The following is a 21,428-nucleotide window of genomic DNA, read 5'->3' on the forward strand; positions in this document are numbered from 1 at the left end:
GCGCAGCTGGGGCTCTCCCTCGTACACGCGCAGAATGTTGATCCGGCCATCGCGTATATTCAGCGCACATAAGGTAAACGTTTGGCAAAGTTTTTTAGAGAAATAAAAACAGGTCTACGAATCGATGCGCATATTTTGCGTCGACGTATTTTTTGCGTCGACGTCATCGATGACCTCGACGCCTTGTCCCCGCCCTAGTGTTCAGACAGTTATGAATCACAGCTGTAAGAATAAAGAGACTGATTCATGCTTGAAACCCAGAGTGCTAAAGTTCAGCTCTGTCATGCAGGCTTTGTTTATGCACTGTGTGTGCAGCGGTAATGAAGCTACACAAGCTGCATTGAGTGTAGTACAACACTACAGGTATACACAGTCATAAGACATCTAGAAACATACAGTAAGACTGCACTTTAGAATATTGAGTAGCTGTCTGTTGAATGTGCAAATATGTGATAAGAAAGCCTTTCTTAAGCATTAAGCAGACAGTCACAGGATGTTCAGAATATGAGATCAGAATGATCTAGAATCTCATGTGTCACTGCTGAATCTTATTCTGATGCCTTGTTTGAACTAAAAAGTATAACAAAATAAAAAAAGAATTAAATATATATATATATATATATATATATATATATATATATATATATATATATATATATATATATATATATATATATATATATATAATTTACTCATGTCATGTGATGCAAAGCTGACATTTTCAGTGTCACATGACCCTTCAGAAATCATCCTAATATGCTGATTTTCTGCTGAAGATACATGCCTTTTAATCATCAATGACTACATTTACAAGCTGTTAAAATTCGGGTTATGGTCGGGTTAAGGTCACTATTTGGGTTTCTGAAACATTCGGGATAACCCGTTTACATCCGTGAGCAGAGAGAGTTACTCCTGCATGGAATCTGTAATCGCAAGGAATCTTGGCCTTTTGAGTCTTTGGATACAGGAAGAAGAATCAGAAATGACGAATCATTCGCCAATATCCCGATTTAAACAGCGACGCACGGTTAGCATCTGGACGTAAGACGCAATATGCGTCATTTCTGATTCTTCTTCCTGTATCCAAAGACTCAAAAGGCCAAGATTCCTTGCGATTACAGATTCCATGCAGGAGTAACTCTCTCTGCTCATGCATGTAAACGGGTTATCCCGAATTGGCGTAATCATTCGCCAATATCCCGATTTAAACAGCGACGCACGGTTAGCATCTGGACGTAAGACGCAATATGCGTCATTTCTGATTCTTCTTCCTGTATCCAAAGACTCAAAAGGCCAAGATTCCTTGCGAATAGAACATTCGCAGAACACACATTTTGATGGGGATATGCCGAAACGCGTTTACAAGACCAAATATTCGGGTTAGAAAAGGGGTACCCCAGGTATAATATCCCGGTTTTTAAAAACCGGGATATGAGCATATCCGGGTTTTTGCCGGTGTTTACATGGCCGTGCGCGACCGGGTTATTGCTAATATCCCGGTTTTGAACGGGTTATTGGCTGCATGTAAACGTAGTCACTGTTGAAAACAGTTGTACTGCTTAATATTTATAAATATTTTGCTGACCCCAAACTTTTGAAAAGTAGTGTATATATTTCAGTTTTATTATTTTTTCTTCTTTATAATATTGTATTTGGCTCGTTTGTAAAAAAAAATGTATTGCACAAGTAGTATATAAATTTTGTCCATCTAGAACTTTGTCAATTTAAAAACTTAATGGACAACTACAAAAAATGCAATAAACATTACCACGTTACCATTACCACATTGCAATCACGTAATCACATAAGCATGCAAAAGGCTGACATAGTAAAGAAAACAACATTTAAATGGATACCATCTGAATTAAGTAGCATAAATTTAACACTTTGGGTTTGGTGTTAAGAACAGAGCATTAAGCAGAATGCCTAAGGAATACTAATAAAGTGCAGCCTGGAAAACACAGTTATAAACTCCTGGCATCAAAACTTTATGTTTATGTCTCTGATGATATTCATAATCCTAACAAATAGTTTTATCTTTGCTCATTGTCAATGAATAATTCAGAACCGTGGTTGTTTACAGATGACTGAACATAATGTGATTTATAGCAGTTAAAAGTCTGAGAAACAACATCATCATATAATTAGATTTCCAATAACAACAAAGTTTTGAGTGTAGAGAAAAAAAACCTGTGTTTGACGTGATAAAGAGGACAAGCTCATGCACAGGAGGTATGAGAGATGAAGCGTGAACAATGATAAACAGCATGCATGTATGCTGCAGAAACAGTCAGTCAGATCAGACTGCAGAATGGTCTAGTATCTCTTTTCTTGTTTAAAGCACAAAACTGCCTGAGAATGAGGTTGTGCAAGAACTGCCTGAAGCAGCGTGAATTTGTGTGACTCAGGGTCAATGTCAATGTACAAAACTTACTGGAAAATTATATTGAGCTTATAAATGAATAATGGTTAATAAAAGATAGAGCAAGTAATTCCACCTATCTGTCCATATCAAACCATTCATCTATGAACCTACCTAACTAACCATCCACCCACCTAGTGCAAAAAAGGCGTAAGTGTATGTTGCTTATTGTTTGCAAGCAATGCCACAACTGATGATATTCAGCATTTTTCTTTATAACAGTAGCATGCATGTATGTATATGTATGTATATGTATGTGTGTGTATATATATATATATATATATATATATATATATATATATATATATATATATATATATATATATATATATATATATATATATATATATATATGTTTGGACACACTTTCTCATTCAAAGAGTTTTCTTTATTTTCATAACTATGAAAATTGTAGATTCACACTGAAGGCATCAAAACTATGAATTAACACATGTGGAATTATATATGGAATTATATACATAACAAAAAAGTGTGAAACAACTGAAAATATGTCATATTCTAGGTTCTTCAAAGTAGCCACCTTTTGCTTTGATTACTGCTTTGCACACTCTTGGCATTCTCTTGATGAGCTTCAAGAGGTAGTCACCTGAAATGGTCTTCCAACAGTCTTGAAGGAGTTCCCCGAGAGATGCTTAGCACTTGTTGGCCCTTTTGCCTTCTGTCTGCGGTCCAGCTCACCCCTAAACCATCTGGATTGGGTTCAGGTCCGGTGACTGTGGAGGACAGTCAAAATAGCCCTTGATGCCTTCAGTGTGACTCTACAATTTTCATAGTCATGAAAATAAGAATAATGAGAAGGTGTGTCCAAACTTTTGGTCTGTACTGTATATATCAACTTCTATTATACTTTCCATCAGCATCAACAAACATCAAATTACCTCTTAATTGGATTTTACACTTTTTTTAAGGTAACTGATTTATAATGGACACTTTCAATCATCTGAGGTCTGGTCGGTGGATATTTGCCAGTGTGGAAAGTCATCAATGTGGGTGGTAATAAATACTAAACCTGGACTCAAACTGCTGCTGTATTTAGTGTCAGACAAATTTGTCTTAACACGTTTTCAATCTCTCTGTCCATATTTGATTACGCTTCACTTTAAAATGATCTTAACCAGATTACAGATGTCTACTGCAGGCATCAGGAAAAATAGGAGGCATATGTTTCTATCTTTAGCCTGTCGATGACTATTGAATTTCATTTCCTGTCATATGGGAAATGATTTCAATCAAGAAGGGTAGTGTTTGTTACAGCCCTCCAAACTAATTCCACTAATGTTCCTGGTGCTCATGTACAGTATATTATATGTAGTGCTCAATGGTGAGTGTGAGAATGCAATCATTGTGGTTCACTCTCAGCTTTATGTCAAATTTTTGTCTTAAATGAATCTCAGATGGAGATCATATAGTAGATGGCTTTAGCAGAGCAATTTGAAATGACTTTTCCACAGATTTAAAGAGAAAGTGGTGAAATGGGGGTTTCAGCGGAGATTAGAGTCAAAAGTAACCTTCGTGAAAACCCAGAGTGCTGTTCGCTGAGGAAAAAACTCATAAGACGAGGATCGGTGTTGACAGTCAAAGCGGATGTCATGGAGTTGCCCTTGAGAGAGTTTTTTACCTGCCCATCCCATTTCTGCTCATCTTGTCACTCCATCTTTGCTTTAGGGTTTATCTATAACATCTGTCTCTGCACATCATGCGGTGCTCAGGAATACATACATAGATATGTGTGTTTGTGATGTGCAAAATGGATTTATATTCAGCTCAGTTTCAAAACATCCAACAGACCCTGATCAGAGGCTAAAAGGATGTTCACACAACATGCATTCTTGCTTTTAAAAGTAACTCAATAGAATGAAAAAAAAAAACGCAAGGGTCTCAAGATGTTTTTAAAAGTTTAACTATTTTTCACATGACACATCTTCCTAAAAAGACTCATAATTGCCTAGAAATGTATTGTTGAATTATGTGAATCTGTTACAAAAGCGGTGCTTTGATGGGTGCAGCGGAAGTGCTTTAGAGAGGATTGAATTTAGAGACGCAACTTCAGTGGCACTTCAGCACACTGTCAGCAAGCTAAAAATCCTGTTTGAGAAGCCCTCTGTATCTTCATTCTTTTTTTTTTTTCAATATTACAGATAAAAAAGACAACAACAGAAAAAACTTCTGACCTATTTCTAATGCGTGTATGCTGGTTTTTTCAGAGCCTTGAAAGCTGATTTTAAGTGATCCATGCACAGTGATGTGAATCATCTTTGCTCATGTGAGTGAGACGTGGGTGGTGAGAACAGAGAGGTGTAGTTACTGGTTGCTAAAGTATGACCAATCAACTAAATCAAATGATCAACTTCTTGGCAACCATCATACAATGTAAATTTCCATGCAACCATAAAAGATCTGTATATATTCTAAAAGAATAAGGATATTGCCAAATTTTGATCAAACAGATGGCAGCGGTGTCTTGTTGAGTGACTTTGGCATGCTGGGTAGATTCAGAGTATTTTTTTTATTTTTTTTTTGCCAAACTTGTTGCTATGATACATTTCAGAATTGAAACTGCTGTTATATGTACTTATAACCCCTAGCTATTAAAAATGTGTTACTCTACTGATTTAAGCAGAGTATTAGTTTTACTACACTGGGTCTCTGAGAGTTAAAGGGATAGTTTACCCAAAAATGAAAATTCTGTAATTTACTCACCCTCATGTCATTCCAAACTTGTATGGCTTTCTTCTGTGGAACACAGAAGGTATTTTGAGAAATGTCACAGTGTTCATACGATGGAAGTCAATGGTCAGCAAAACTGTTTGGTTACCAACATTCTTAAAAATATCTTATAGTGTTCCACAGAAGAAGGGAAGTCATAAAGATTTGGAAAAACATGGGGGAAGGTGATAGAATGTAATTTTTTGGGGTGAACTATCCCTTTAAGAGAAAGCAAGCTCTCTGTAAATGCTTAAGTTTGGGAGAAAGACTAAGGCTGATGATACACATGGCAATCTTGTGAGCAATTTTGCTGGGCAACTTTTGTGATCAATGTTGCTTGGGAACTTCGCCATTGAGAATGGGTAACAAATTTCTATCTGTGTCTCACTTTGTTGCCCGTTGACAGCAACGTTGCCCAAAGTTGCCCTGCAACATTGCTTAAAAATTTTGCCCATATATCATCAGCCTAATATAGCATTTTCTCTTCTAATATCTGAAAAAGAGGTACAAAATCTGTCACTGGAGTGATACCTTTTCAAAATGTAGGACAATTTGGGTGATAATATGTATACTTTATAATGAAGCAAATATGTACCTTTAAATTGCACCTTTTACGGGTAAATACGGTACAAAAATGTAGCAAAATGTTCACACTTCTCTTGTCCATTCAGTGAACTCAATTAAGCATATTCAATTCCATTCCATAAATGACAAAAAAGAAAAGAAAAAAAGTACAAACAAAACGAAATATTTCGATGTACTTTCCAGCTTTCTTCGGTATCTATTGAATTTAAAAGTCCTGTAAACAATCACAGTGTGTTTAGCTCATTCTAACCTGCGGCAGTGTTGTGGCCTGTGGCTATTTGGGGTTGGTAACCATGGTAACAAGTCCCAGGGTGTCTTCGAGAGTGTCACCTGGAAGATCAATCCATTTGCTTGCTTTTTCCTCATAAGATGGAGGAGGGTAACCTAACTCAGGGGAAAATTTTCATCTCCACATGTGCAGACCTTCTCTTGACCTGCATAACTCTTCAGTAGATTTGGCTTGGAGCCATCAGAGTGTTTGCCAGCAGGACAGTTTCAGCTGCACTCAACTGAATCCCTCTGTTTGTTTTGATATTGAATAGGCTCATGAGGTTATCTATATTGATGGATATTTATAGATGGTGAATGTATATTCTGTTGTGTGCAGAGTCAGCCCCGCCCACCCCTCAGAACACAGACCCGCCCCCTCCTTCGTGGCAGCCGCTAGCCAATCACGGCGAGGCTGGCAAGTACTGCTGCTTGTGTGGCGCTTGGTTTAACAACCCACTGATGGCACAGCAACATTACGAAGGCAAGAAACACAAGAGAAATGCAGCACGGGCGCGACTTCTGGAGCAGCTGGCTGGCAGTCTGGATGCCAATGAAAGCACAGGTCAGTCTACACCAAATAAAGCTAAAATAAGGATACACGTTTTTTTTATTTTTGGCTTTAACATTTATACATATATTTATATATACATTTAGCTTTAACAGCCTGTTGTTGCCCTGAAACAGGCAAAAGAGCTACAAGGAATTCATTGTCAATGCATTTTTGTAGCTCTCATGTTACCTGCATACAGCCACAATTTTTAGTGAAATAGCCCCCCTACTTCTGCTCCCCACTGTTGAATCCTGTCAGTGACTTTGTGCTCTTCAAATTCATACTTCACATTGCCGTAATCACTAGACATGTTAGTCATACAGTGTGTGATCCAGGTATCCTGACAGATCCCATAAGCCAGTACAAATAAACCATTAGTCACATGGCAATGCTTGCTCAAGGGTTTGAACAAGGTCGAGTTGAGTATTGCCTTCGGATACATCTCAAAAACTAGATACGTAAGCCGTGAGACTTACTCTCCCCACGGCAAATTAGCAAAAGCCTTGTCACTTGTCTTTAGGAACTAAGACTCAAAATGCTTTGATTTTGATTCACCTGCTACTGAAATGAACAAGTCAGTCCGATTCAGGCTTCTTTTGTTCAGTAGATGTTTAAGATGGATTCAATGGCAATACTTAACAAAACTGCATAACCATTCCAATTAGTTGTAGAAATCAGAAAGTTTTTTAAACACTTTGACAAAAATAATATGTCTATAACTTTTAGAGCTCTAAACCTAACAGAAGATAGAGTATCCTATTTAAATTCAATCAAAAACACAATAAGGGATTGTAAAGGGAATGTTCAATCAAAAAAAAATAATTTACTCATCCTCATATTGTTCCAAACCTGTATTACTTTCTTTTTTTCTGTGGAATATAAAATAAAAATGTTTTCTTCCATAAAATGTTGATTGGCTGATCAAGATGATTGGCATCTCAACTGAACGTATATACTGTAGACACAATGCTGTTTGGACCCCACTAACTTTTAAAATCTTCTTTTGTGTTATATGTTTGGAACAAACATGAGTAAATATTGAGAGAATTTACATTTTCGGCTGAACTGTTACTTTAAATACTTCTGTTTCCCATAAAGTAAGAAATGTGGATGGTGATTTGTTTTGCATACATCCATAAAAGCATCATAAAAGTCTCATAAAAATAGTCCACACAATTTGTGCACTATATTCCAAGTCTCCCAAAAAAAAAAATCATATGATAACTTTCTATTAAACAGTTTTTCAGTGCTTCCATATCACAATCATGTGACATCAAGTCTAAATAAGACCTAAGAGCTTCAGCTATTGTACAGCAACAGAAGACGTTGAATATAGTGCGGAAGGCACATTGACTACTTATATGAGTCTATTATGGGAAAAATTTTAGACATTATGTGCGCAAAAACTATGCCAAAGGTATAAAGAAGGAGACAGAGATAACTGATGTGTGAGGGTTGAAAGACTGGCCGATGTTCTCTTAAATACCTGCAAACTGATCAGTCCAAGGGTAATCTGAGCTTCGGTCTCAAGGGAAATCAGTCATAGTGAACAGTATTGTCTGAAAACAGCATGTGAAAATGTGCCAAGGCTCAGCAGGTAACTGAGATTCTGCATTACCAGAGATAGAAACACACAAATCACAATGCAGAGGATGAGCAAGCCAAGAAGGCATGCTTTATTTTTAACCGCTGTTCACAATCCTGTGAGTCTATCATAATGTCATGCATTTAAAAGGTCTTTGGGGACAAACCGGTTGCGCTTTACATATCTTGTGTGGAGAAGCACAGTGTTTTCCTTTCAAGTAAAATCCTGTAGAATCTGCAGTTGTTTTGGTCTTTGTCAAGACTAGAGACAACAAAAATGAATGCATTCTGTATAAGAAATAATCATTTTCCCCAGCCGTGACACAGCAGGGTGCCCTTGTCAGGAGCTTTTCTCTGTAAATGTCACTTCTATTGAAATATCAACAGAAATGATTACAAAAGCCTTTCATCAAGGTGTTCCAAACATCACATCTATGGAAAGGTGCTGTTAGTTCAGCTTATTATGCGGTCCTGCCAAATCCCCACAAAACCTTATCCCCCTTGGACCCCAAACGATAGCTGTTTGTAATGCTGGATGATGTGAGTTGAATCATTTTTTATTGTAGCTTATGTAAATGCAGTCATAATTTCTGACTGTTTTCTGCTTTGGGCAAAATCTGATGATTTTTATCAAGGTACGTGTTTTCTGTTCATCATATAAAGCAATTGTCTCTCTTCACTAGGCATACATTAAACCACTCTATTCATGTGGATTCATTGTATGGTGCATTTAGAAACATTCTGGATCTTTTAGGTTTTGGTTACATGGACTTTCAATCGAGATACAGAAACCTCCCAGGTTTCATTAAAAATATGAGTTTGGAAACCTAATTTCATATAGTGCATATACAGTAATCCAATAATTATTTTAAATAAATAGGGGAATAAATAAACACAACTGAGATCACAAAAATGTGTATGATAGAGTAGCAGGATTTCTTCTTATTAGAGTTCTATATTAAATTCTATAATTTCCTGTCAAAATATGTCATTTCAAACCTTAAAATAAATAATAATTTCACATTTAAGAATGAATAAAATAATTTTTAGTAAATCTTGGCCATGTTGTACAAATTTGTTCCCTTGTTTTATTTATTTTAAAATGAGGCAACGAATAAGAACAATGTGGCAATGATTTACTAAAATGAGTGAATGAATTAAGTTGTGGGAACAAATTCTTAATTTGTGGCCATGAATTAACCAAAATGATGGAATGAATAGTTAATAGTAGGCAACAATTTAATACAACTAAGGAATGAATTCTTAATTTGTGATCATGATTTATATACTTTGGCCCACATGTTAAACGCAGGGCTTATTTTGGTTCTTTTATGGTGTTTTCTGGTCCATTTTGGAACTTGATACAACAACAACAACAACAACCTTTATTTATAAAGCACATTTAACACAATAAAAATTGATCCAAAGTGCTGTACATAGTGCGTAGCAGGACTACACTATAAAAAACAACAATTACAAATTTCCAAAAGCTAAAGCATAAAAATGTGTTTTCAGAGTAGATTTAAAAATGTCCAATGAAGGAGCAGACCTCACATGATAAGGAAGAGCATTGGGCCCAGCCAAAGCTTGGGCCCAGCCACAGAAAAGGCCCGATCACCCTTTAATTTGTAACGACTTCGTGACACATTTAAAAGCAAGTGATTTGAAGATCTAAGTGACCTAGCAGGACAGTATGGCACAATAAGATCACAAATATACCTTGGTGCACAGCCTGACAATGCCTTGTAAACAAACAAAAGGATCTTAAAATCAACTCTAAACTTAATGGGAAGCCAGTGAAGGGATGCCAAAACAGGAGAAATATGATCCCTCTTTCTAGACCCAGTCAAAAGTCTTGCAGCAGCATTTTGAACAATTTGCAATCGAGATAGTGAAGATTCAGGAAGACCACAATAAAGAGAGTTGCAATAGTCTAATCGTGATGTTACAAAAGCATGAATTGCAACTTCTAGGTCTTTGTTTGATAGAATATTCTTCAACTTTGCAATAGATCTTAAATGGAAAAAGCTTCCTCTAATAACCGCACTAATCTGTTTATCAAAGAGTAGTGAAGAGTCAAAGATCACTCCAAGGTTTTTGATTTGTTTGCATACATTCGTTGAGAGAGGACCTAACTGTGCTTTCAGAGCAGGAGAGGAATCTGCCGGACAACCGAGAATTAAAACCTCTGTTTTATCCTCATTTAACTGCAAAAAATTATTTTTCATCCACCTCTTGATATCATCTACACATTCCAATAACACATCAAATGAAGCAGTGTTGTCAAGCCTTACTGGAAGGTAAAGCTGAGAATCATCTGCATAACAGTGATATGAAATGTTGTACTTCTGAAAAATGTGGGCCAAGGGCAGCATATAAAGGGAAAACAATAAAGGTCCCAAAATAGATCCCTGAGGCACACCAAACAAAACTGGTGCAGATGACGAGGAACAATTTCCTAAATTTACAGAAAAAGTCCTCTTTTCTAGGTAGGAAGCAAACCACTTTAGTACAGTGCCCTTGACACCAACCATATATTCTAGTCTTTCCAGAAGAATGTTGTGGTCAATGGTATCAAACGCAGCGCTCAGGTCTAACAAAACCAGCTAACACAAGAGCCTGAATCTAGAGCAAGCAAAATATCATTTGTAACCCTCAACAGAGCTGACTCAGTGCTATGTAATGATCTAAAGCCAGATTGGAACATGTCCAAAATGTTGAAAGAATTCAAATAAAATTGGAGCTGTGAAAAAACTACTTTCTCTAAAAGCTTAGAGATGAAAGGCAGTTTTGAGATCGGTCGATAGTTACTGCACATTTCTGGATCAAATTGAGGTTTTTTCAACATAGGTTGTACAATTGCATGCTTAAAACTAGCTGGAATGACACCTTTGGCTAAAGAACTGTTTATGATAGCAGTTACCATATGACTAATTGTAGAAAAAACATTCTTAAAAAGACGAGCTGGGATAATATCTAGCTTAGAACCAGAACACTTCATAGTGGAGATTATATCAGCTAGTTGAGTAGGACAAACAGGTTTAAAGTTAGACAGACAACTCATAGGACAAGGCAATTGCAAGTGACATGGCACGGATGGAACAATAGAGCTTCTAATATCATAAATTTTTTGAGTGAAATGTTTTAAAAAATCTTCTCAAAGCTCAATTGATAGGTCACAGTGAATTGACAGACTCACTTTGGGGTCCAACTGAGGATAGGTTTTTATCAAGATGACATTATTTAAAACACTGCCCAGCTTTGTATCAGAGTCTAGAGTGCTGAGCTCTGCCTGTCAAGACTTCTTTTGGCCTGTCCTCTCTCATTCATCATCCTCATTAGCAGTCTTCACATGAACAAAGGGTACATGCAACATACAGACAAACACACATGTCCTTTTTTAAAAGGAAAAGACTGAAAAAATTGGAGAAAAGCAAAAGGAATACAGTAGCTCTTCAGAGGGATGCAGCTATTCATTACCAGTCGAGCTTCTCATCAGGTTCAGGAAGCCATTGGTAGAGCTCATCTGAGAGGTGACTGCTAGCGGATCCCGGCCCAGACTCTTAGCTATTTTCATGGAGAACACTTCAGTGTAATTGCCTTCCAACTGAGGCTATATTTTGTTGCTGAGAAAATTGGAGCGCAGCACAGACCTCTCCTGCTGCAAACAGGTTTTCATTTCCCCCTAAACAAAAAAAGCAGGGAGAGTGACAAGCTTTAGGATGTAAATACCAGCTCGGCGCTGAACAGCCTCCTGCCATTTCGTGAAGGGGGATATTGAAAGTGCAGCTATTTGCACTGTTTAAAATTGCAAGAGTAGTTTATGTGCTTCACAGAATCTGTAAAAAGTGAAGAACAAGCATTCGTCTCCTTCCTGCTCAATTCATATCCACCTTGACAGGCAGGATTAAAATTGACATTCATACTAGATTATTATTGGCGTGACTGTAAGAGAACCTCTGTGCTTGAAAGTAATGAAAGAATTAGAAAATTGAGTACAGGAATTCATTATCTTAACCCAGTGGAAATGGTCTCGATTGTGATATGTAGGATTTGATTAACATAGATATGAATCCTCCATAAAACGTGTATAATTGCTGGAGGAATCATCTTGGGAATTATCTTGATGTATTAATTTTGGTAGTACATGATTAGATCATTAGAATATCATTAGATTTGCTACAGTAAAATGCAAAGGCTGAGGCTTTGCTTATGCTACCATTCTTTTCTCATATTTTGGTGTTTTGAGTTTTGTTTTAATATTTTAAAAATGTGATGGCAGAGCTGAATTTTTTAACAGCCATTACTCTAGTCTTCAGTTTCAAATGATCCTTTAGAAGTCATTCTAATTTGCTGCATTTGCTGCTCAAGAAACATTTCTTATTATGTTGACATTTTATATTTTTGTGAAAAGTTGGAGGATTTTTTTTTTTTTTTTTTTTTTTGATGACTAGAAATAACAGCATTTACTTTACTACCACTTTTGATCAATTTAACAGACTCTTGCTAAAAAAATAAAATAATAATTATTAATTTCTTTCAAAAACGCACACACACACAACTATAGACATTTGAACAATTATATATTGTACACCGAACAATATATAAGTGTATATTTTCAGCTAACTCAGCTTGCTAACATAAATAGAAAAACATAAATGACATAAATGAATAAATAAATACATATAGTGTATCATACAAAGTGCCATCTAGAAACAAAAATACTTTTTCTCAGAACTAATCATAATACATAGATAAACTAGCTAATGTTTTGTCATCAGGGAATGGTTTAAGATTTAGAGTACAGAGTTTACGAGCAAAATTCATCTTACCTAACAATAATCATTTTCCACACAATCTTCAAAATAATATGTATATGTATATTCTGACCTACTTTTCAAAGTTTCCTTATTTTTTTAATGAAACAGAGGCACTTTCGGCTGAGTTCCAATTTAATACTCAAATTCTGAGTAAAATAGCACTAGCAATCAAGTCTTTCTTTCTGTTTGATCGGGCATGATTAATAATTGAGTTGAATTTGACGAGTGTCTCATCTATTCGGAAGCAATTTCCTGGACAAGAGAAGAGAAACTGATTGATGGCCTATTGTTGGAAATAAGTGAGACCTCTTTCCCACAAGCCAGCAGTTAGGAGCAAACTTTAATCTCCTCCTAGTAAACATTCATCTTACCCTGAGCAACATCTCTCTATGGTTCTTTTGGCATCTTGTCGGTTTAATTAACTGGGATTAAAAGCCACCACAGTGTCTTCTATGGCTGGTTTATGAGTAGCACACTAAGAGGTCATCAGGGGTCCTACATGAAGGAAAATCCCATCACACAGAAGCAAACACTCAGTAAAGCTACTTATGAAGTCTGAAGACCAAGTTTTACAATTTTAATCTTTGAAAGAGACTGGTTCTCCAGCTACTGATATACTGTAATAGCTGAATACTTTTCAGTTAAATACTAATTCTTAATTAATAGACATGGCAAAGTAGCAAGAGTTTAGCAGAAAAAAAAAACAGTTCTCAGACTAATTTAAGCAGCATGTAAAGTGTGTTTTATAACGTCAGTTACATTTTATTGCAATATTCCTCTGTCATACCATACATCCTTGTTCATATTAATAGCTTACTATGAATAGTGTTTTGGATTCATTACACATACTTGCTGTCACCATATGTTTGGTGTACCGACAGCACAAGCTGTCTGTGAACATGCATCACATCACTCTCAACTCACAGAAAGCATCCAGAATGAATCACTACAATGTACGTGTGTTTCTATTTCAGTGATGATGAAGTATAGATGTTCAAAAATCAATTTGAAATAAAAGCACTTAAAGGCTACTGGAAGTCATAAATACATGTTTGTCCTTAAACTAATATGGCGCATATCAATATGCTGACAACACCGGCAAAAATAAAAAAAAAGAATAATGTCTTGATGCCCTTGAAAAAGCCACTTTAAATGACATAATCGATCAAAGATTAAGCAGGTATCAAAGTGCAGCATTTCTCTCAGAATTTGTATATTCTGTATATACTCTGATCAATATTGTATATAGCAACTCCACTGTACATTCTGTTTATCATAGCTTTACTTACTCTGCACTTTTATGTATATAAAGCACTATATTCTTGCACTTCTGGTTAGATGCTCACTGCATATCATTAGCTCTGTACTTGTACTCTGCATACTGACAATAAAGTTGAATCTAATCTAATATAATATAATACATAGAAAATTGTGCATTGTGCATTGTGCATTATGATTGTTTTTACTGCGTATTTTATCAAATAAATCCAGCCTTGTTGATTCTAAAATACTTATTTCAAAAACATAAAAAAAATCTCATAAATCACAAACTTCTGAACAATAGTGAAAATTTAACAAACTACTTCAATTGTCTGTGTTTAGTCAGATTTACTGAATAGAAAGTGTTTATGTGCCTGTCACCGCATGTGTAGCTTCAAGTCTAACAGAAGTCTCTTCAAACAATGGACATTTTTAAAACAATCGTCCATTGTGTTGATAAATCTGTATACAATGACTTTTCAATGTGTTTTTCCCTGAGTCAAAATATACTCAGTATGAAACTTTTCATGCAGCTTTGCAGTTCTTTCACTAGCAATATGTCGAAATATGTGCTGCTTCTGCATGTGGTGTGAGAAAAACCTCCCTATAAGCTGTTTACTGTTTCCAAGCAACCCACTGTAGCAACTTGTCACTTTACTAAACAGTAAAATTTGCCATAACAAGTATGCATTTAGCATTGAATGCAGCTCATTCATTCAGAATTAAAATTTGGATTTATACAAGTATAATCTTCTGATACATAAAATGCATTTCACTTGTCTGATTAGCTGTCAAACAATTAATCGCGAATAATCACATACAAAAAAAAAAAGGTTTTATTGATATAATATGCGTGTATACTGTATATATTTATTATGTATTTATATATAAATACAAACACATGCATGCATATATTTAAGAAAAACATTATGTTTAATTATTATATATATTTCTATATAATATAAAATATAAGGATTTGAATATATAAATGTATAAATGTAAATATTTTCAAGATACTGTATGTGTATTTATATATACACATAATAAATATACAAAATACACAAACATGTATAATGTAAACAAAAACGTTTATTTTGGATCCGATTAATCGTCTGATAGCAATACTGATTAGTATAATAATTTAATATGCATTCCTTTATATAATCGTCTTTCCTAACCTGAGAACTGTTCCTGATGGTGTGAGTGTGACAGTGAGACAATGTAAAGGTTGTGAAAATCCTTTTTTTGAACAGATCGAGGAACAGACAACACTGTCATCAAAAATAACTCTGCAGATGTCTGAGAGAAATATTGCCCAGAAAGAGCACACATGGTCTCTTCACATGTGATGAACGAGCCTCTATGCATTTTAGTTCTACATCTCTCTCCCATTCTTCACACCCATCTATTTTTGGTCCAATGCTGTTCGTTATTGGTGGTACCACCTGCAAAGCCTTTAATTAGCTCACATCTGCTTCGCTCTCTCCCAAACTGATGCACTTGGCGCCCCTCCACTGTAAAAGACCATCATGAAGCATAACCCCCCAAATCCAAAGGCCATCAGGACAAACAGCTAAAACTGCTAATACTGGATTCCATGAAGATTGTAGAATGAGATGTCGTATTATGAGCGGGTGCATTTTTTTCTAACACACAGAGAATGGAGTCTTCAAACAAAACCCTCGTCTTGTCGAGAGAAGCAAAACAACAGGGATTAAATATAGATTTCTCTGCTCTTTGTCAGCCAAGGCAATCTCAAAAACAAAAAGCAATCAATAATGCTCAAAAGAAAACGAGAAATGGGACAAACAATTTTAAGAGCATTTCAGTGGGGACTTGTTTCTGTTCTGCTTTCAAGTTTGTTTGTTTTTTCATTTTTTTGCTTTGTGTTTCAGGACTGCGCCGGAGTTACTCGTGCAGTGTTTGTAACGTAGTGCTGAACTCCATCGAGCAGTATCACGCACATCTCCAGGGCTCCAAACACCAAAACAAGTGAGTGTCCTGAATGATACTCCCCTCTTTCAAGTCTTTCCAAAAAACTTCTCTCTTGATAGTCAAGGAGGTTAATGGAGTTACCATTAATGGTTAATATAAGTACAATAACAGAAATAAAAACAGAGAAAAAAACATTAAAAAAAAAACTGGTCAAATTATTTTTTTTTACTTTTGATTCCACACATCTGTTTCTTGACAAATCCGACTGGAGTTTATGACATTGTTAAAATGTAGTATATAAAAAGAGATGTGTTTCCAAACAGATGATACAATTATATAATATGAAATATATGTTTTCTGAAAGATCATGAGACACTGCTGAAAACTCTGCATTGCTGTGACGAGAATAAATACATATTTTAAATATTTTAAAATAAAATACAAAACAATATTACAACAATATTACTGTTATATTAAAAACGTGCATATATATATTTATTTATTTATTTATTTATTTATTTATATATACACATTTAAATGGAAAAAAAAGAGAGTGAATAAAAATAAACAAAATGGTTCCTGGAATAAAAATGTGAACCTCTAACTATAGCTTACAATTACAAAATCATAAGAGAATAATCCAGTTCTGCTTTTACCAAACTTTACTCTAAATTTAAGATTATTAGCCTAGGACAAACCCATACATCCTGTTTCACAACAGGTCTATATCGATACAGTCTTTAAAAACGTTCATCCTTCTCTTTAAATCTCTTTTAATCCCTCATGTCTTCTCTAAGATTGGTTTATCGTCATATTTCTTATACATAACCTGACATCTACTGCTTCTGTCCTCAAAAGGGAAAATCAGTGGTCACCTCAGTTATCATAGTCTGCTCAGGTTTCCTGCCTCCTGTTGAGTTCAATAGAAATCAATGAAATACTGCCATAACTTTCCACAACGCACAGACAAATCCTGCAGGATACCTTTATGTTTGCTGTTGGCCGGTGGGATATCTGTGATTTAAACACTCTGACTTAAGGCTGCAATTTTAAAACATCAGTTTCATTCTTTCTTTGAACTCAAAGCACAGCTTCCTACTAAGAACCATGGGATGCTACATTCCCATTAGCATTCTTAAAGGGACAGTTAATTTAAAAAACAACTCACCCTCAGGTTGTACCATATGTTGATTATTCTCACACAAGGAGAGGTTTTGGAGAAGTTTCACTGTAGCTTTAAAATAAAAAAAAATGTTTGTAGATAAATTATTAAAAATGTAATTGATTCATGTGACTAAATGTAGTCATCAAACCAGACTTTTTATGCTTACTGTAAGCAGTCAACAAGTCATTTGGAAATTAGAATTTCATCTTATTCTACTAAAGTCTCTTTAAGGGAGGTTTTTAAGTAACCATGTAATGGAACAGTTTATTGAACCTTTCTACAAAAAAAATAAAATAAAATAAAATGCATGTGAATTTTTGTTGAGTGTATTTGATACATCAGGCTTTTGTGGCTCATATAGCAGGATATAGGAAAATATGGAGCTCATATTACCACTTGTGTATGAACAAACCCCTAAATTTATTCTGAGCAAAATAAAATTGGTGCAGTTGCTGATATTTATATGGCAAAAAGTTCTGATAGCTTGTAATTCATCAGAGGTCTTAGAAATGTGCATATCAAATATTTACAGTATAAATTTGATTTCCATATCAAATATATAAAGTAGGATTTGTTAACTTGACCAGCAAAATGTTTTTAACCAGCTCGTTTTCTTTCTGATTAAGTGAAGGAACAGCAAAAAAAAAAATCATTATGCTTCACAAGCTAATTTTTGCTGGTAAACATTTTGGCTAAACACCTAGATTAGCCTGAACCATCAGAAAGGTTCATGCTAGACTACAGTGGTTATTTAAGCAGGTTGGTATAACATGATGTTTTCTATTCAGACCGAGGTGGGTAAACATTGCCAGCTGTGAGCACTTAGAAACAATTAAAGTCACTTCTTGTTTCCGTCTGGCAGAGTCCTCTGTGCATCAGCAGTGGTGTTTAGTTGATCTGCAACCCCGTTTGCCTCCAAATACATCCAACCGCCTCTAGCAGGACATGCCTACCAACCTCATAATGAAATAAAAATGATTTAAAGCAAGAAAATGAAGTAAGAGAGAGGAAAAGGGGTAGCAGAGCTCCCGCTGTTTGTCCAATCACATACACGGTTGACAGAAATGAACCCACCTTCATACGAGGAACTGTAAGGTTTAGAGCCTGTGGTTATCGTCTTCACTTCGAGGCAGCTGGCCCGTTTCTGCAAGCTTTGTGAGACGATTACAACCGCTTCCAGCAACCCCTAATTGCTCTTCACAATAAACCAATTGATTAACATGCCAACAGAGTCAGGGTTGGGCAGGAGGACTCCAGCTGAAATCCAAATCACTACTATCTTACAATCATTAATTGTAATTAGAGCTACATCCTCTCGTACTAGGAATCACTGACAGCCAGGAAGAGTATTGATTAAGGAGGATGTTTCCCTATCTTGTCGCTGCAGCGGGTCGCTGCGTATTCTGATTAAGCAGAGGAAAAGTTCATGTAAGGGTCTGTTTTGCATTAAGACAGCAAAAAAAGGACAGTTTTTGTCTTGTAACCCTCCTGCAGAACATCAGTGCTCAGGATGCTGTTGTGGGAGGACAGCGTTTCTGATCTGTGCACAACACGAGCAGCTTCCTGCTACATACACATTAACTTTCTTTGTTGTAAATGAACTGCTGCAGTCCACAGCCGTTAACATGCTTTGCCAACCTGCATTTAGCAGTGAATACAATATATATCTTAAAAATGAAATTTCTCTTTCAAGTTGCATTTGTAAGCCCAATTTTTTTTTTTTTCCATTTGTATGGACAATTGAACTGGTGTATGCTTTAAAAGAAAACAAAACAAAAAATCCCGTGCTATTATCCTTTTGGTGGTTAAACATTGCATATATTTATGTTTGTCAGCAGTTTTAGCTACTTTAAATTCTGAGTAGCATCCAGTCCATTTTATTATATTATAGCATCCATTGTCCTTCAGAATGATGACATATACAGTACACTGAGACACACACAACATTATGGGGGCAATTCTCTCTCATGCTGAGAAACACTCCCTCACACACACTCATCAGAGGAGCTCCAGGGGCCCGTCCCGCTCATACTGATGCTCAGCAGATGGGCAAAAGGGGTGTAATATCTGCCAGGTTGGTTTCATTATGTAGGGCAGCAGGCAAAAACCACCTGATTTCATTTTAAACTGCCAGCATGCTGGGAGATATTGTAGAGTGTTGAACAGAAATTTAACATTTACAGTCTGGACTGTTGTTGTAATGTTTTTTTTATGTAAAGTGCATAGTTTTGGGTGAACTCTTTCTTTTGATAGCTTCACTAACTTATTACAGTTATTTAAATGTTCAAGGTCATATTTGGAATCGTAATGAACCATTATCACATACAAAAGGCACAGCAGACGCTCATAGAAACCCCAGCTGTGTTTCTACTATTTTATCTTTGTTTTGAACCTAAAAACTACAAATTGAGGTTGAGTCAGGATGAGAAAGAAACAATTAAATACAATTGTGAGATTTACCTGCATTACGCATGACTGTTTCTGTCTGGTGTCAGTCTTTATGGTAAATCAGATAGTATACTGTTTTCTGTGGGCATTCTGAGACTGACACCAGACCTGATTGGAACCAGTCAAAGTTGCTGAATCATAAATGTTCAGAGTTACAGTATTACAATTTACTGCAAAATGATCAGCAATGGCACATTTAAACTGCAGTATGCTGTGGTGCTTATATGAGTAAATAAATAAGTAAATTAATAAAAACTCCAAAAAATAAATAAATTAAATACTGATGATAAAACAAATGGAAAATTTAAATATAGGAATTTCTGTTTTTAAAAATATACACACAATAAAAAATTTGTTGTGCACCATAAATGTAACTACAACTTACATTTAAATATATAAAACAAAATAAAAATGCATTGATCCATAAAGGTTGAAGCCCTGAGCTGTTTTAAGAAATAGCAAATAGAAACACTACACAACAAAACAAAAACTAGTTGTGCCCCATAAAAACCAAATAAAACTAAATAACAAACTAACTAAATTTTACATAAAATAAACAAGTGGAAACCCTCCTATAAGTAAAATCTAAAAATAGTCATGTTCAATAAAAACTTAAATTAAAAATATATAATTTAAACCCCCCAAACCTCCAAAACAAAACAAACGTCAGATAAAAGCAATAATAATCAATGGTGCAGATGGCTACAAAAAAAATAAAATAAATAAAAAAATTAAATAAATAAAAAAATTAATTAAATAAATAAATAAATAAATATATACCTCAAGAGCTTAATTTGATAGAAATCATTGGATATGGATTTGTTCGTTTTTTATTTTATTACATATATATATGTAATAAAATAAAAAACGAACAAATCCATATCCAATGATTTCTATCAAATTAAGCTCTTAAACTTTAGGGAATTAAAGCTCATCTGTGAAGTCATTATCATAATTATTAAGATCATTTTCCAAATCTCATAGTAAATTTGTCAAGTGTGCAATAAGAGATAGAAAATGTGCTTCTATTGCACCAAAGAAAAAAAAAACCCGACTTTTTGAATGCAGACACAAAGATTTTATAGAATCAGTGTTCAATATACTGTGAGTCGTAAAGTGTTTTTTTTTCTCACGCCATTAAATAAGAGGAACATTCAGCCAGAAGGAACTGCTGCTAATGTGAGGGAAATTGATTTTTGAAGACCAGGAAGGATAATGATAGCAGTCTAAAAAAAGTCATAAATGAATCATGAATTCCCATTCAGCTGTACAGGCTAGTTGGAGATCTGAGCGTCTGAACTACAGACAAAAGCTTAACTATTGTCTCTTGATTAATGGTGAAAAATGTAGAATTGGACACCAATGTACAGATTAAATGCTCAGCCTGTCCTCTCTGACTTAAGGGATGTTTCTTGTCTTTTTCCTCTTATTCTCCACTGTTCAGTCTCATATTAAACAATCAAGCGTTCCTTAGAAGACCAGCAATGACAGTCCAAATTCTGATGGCTATAATTATCTGAAAAGCAGGAAGGGAACGTCTGAGAGACTTCCTGCTTTAAGAGGCGGAGGAAGAGCTGTCACACACCCTGCCACCCCCTGCTGTAGCCCGTATGTGGAATGAGCTCTCAATCTGAAGTTACATTTTCACCTGTCACTACTGCA

At 35.4% G+C, this 21,428-nt stretch overlaps 1 protein-coding gene across 1 annotated transcript in view; it reads left to right on the top strand.

Moving 5' to 3' along the window:
- zgc:171482 (zinc finger protein) overlaps positions 1-21,428 on the top strand; it is a 58,944-nt gene that overhangs the window by 20,272 nt on the left and 17,244 nt on the right. Inside the window, exons 4-5 of the mRNA XM_052571904.1 lie at positions 6,342-6,566; positions 16,114-16,210. Of these exons, the coding sequence (XP_052427864.1) occupies positions 6,342-6,566; positions 16,114-16,210 (322 nt within the window). The remainder of the gene's footprint in view (positions 1-6,341; positions 6,567-16,113; positions 16,211-21,428) is intronic.

This window comes from Carassius gibelio, chromosome B13 (assembly GCF_023724105.1).
Source record: "Carassius gibelio isolate Cgi1373 ecotype wild population from Czech Republic chromosome B13, carGib1.2-hapl.c, whole genome shotgun sequence".
Classification (NCBI taxonomy): domain Eukaryota; kingdom Metazoa; phylum Chordata; class Actinopteri; order Cypriniformes; family Cyprinidae; genus Carassius; species Carassius gibelio.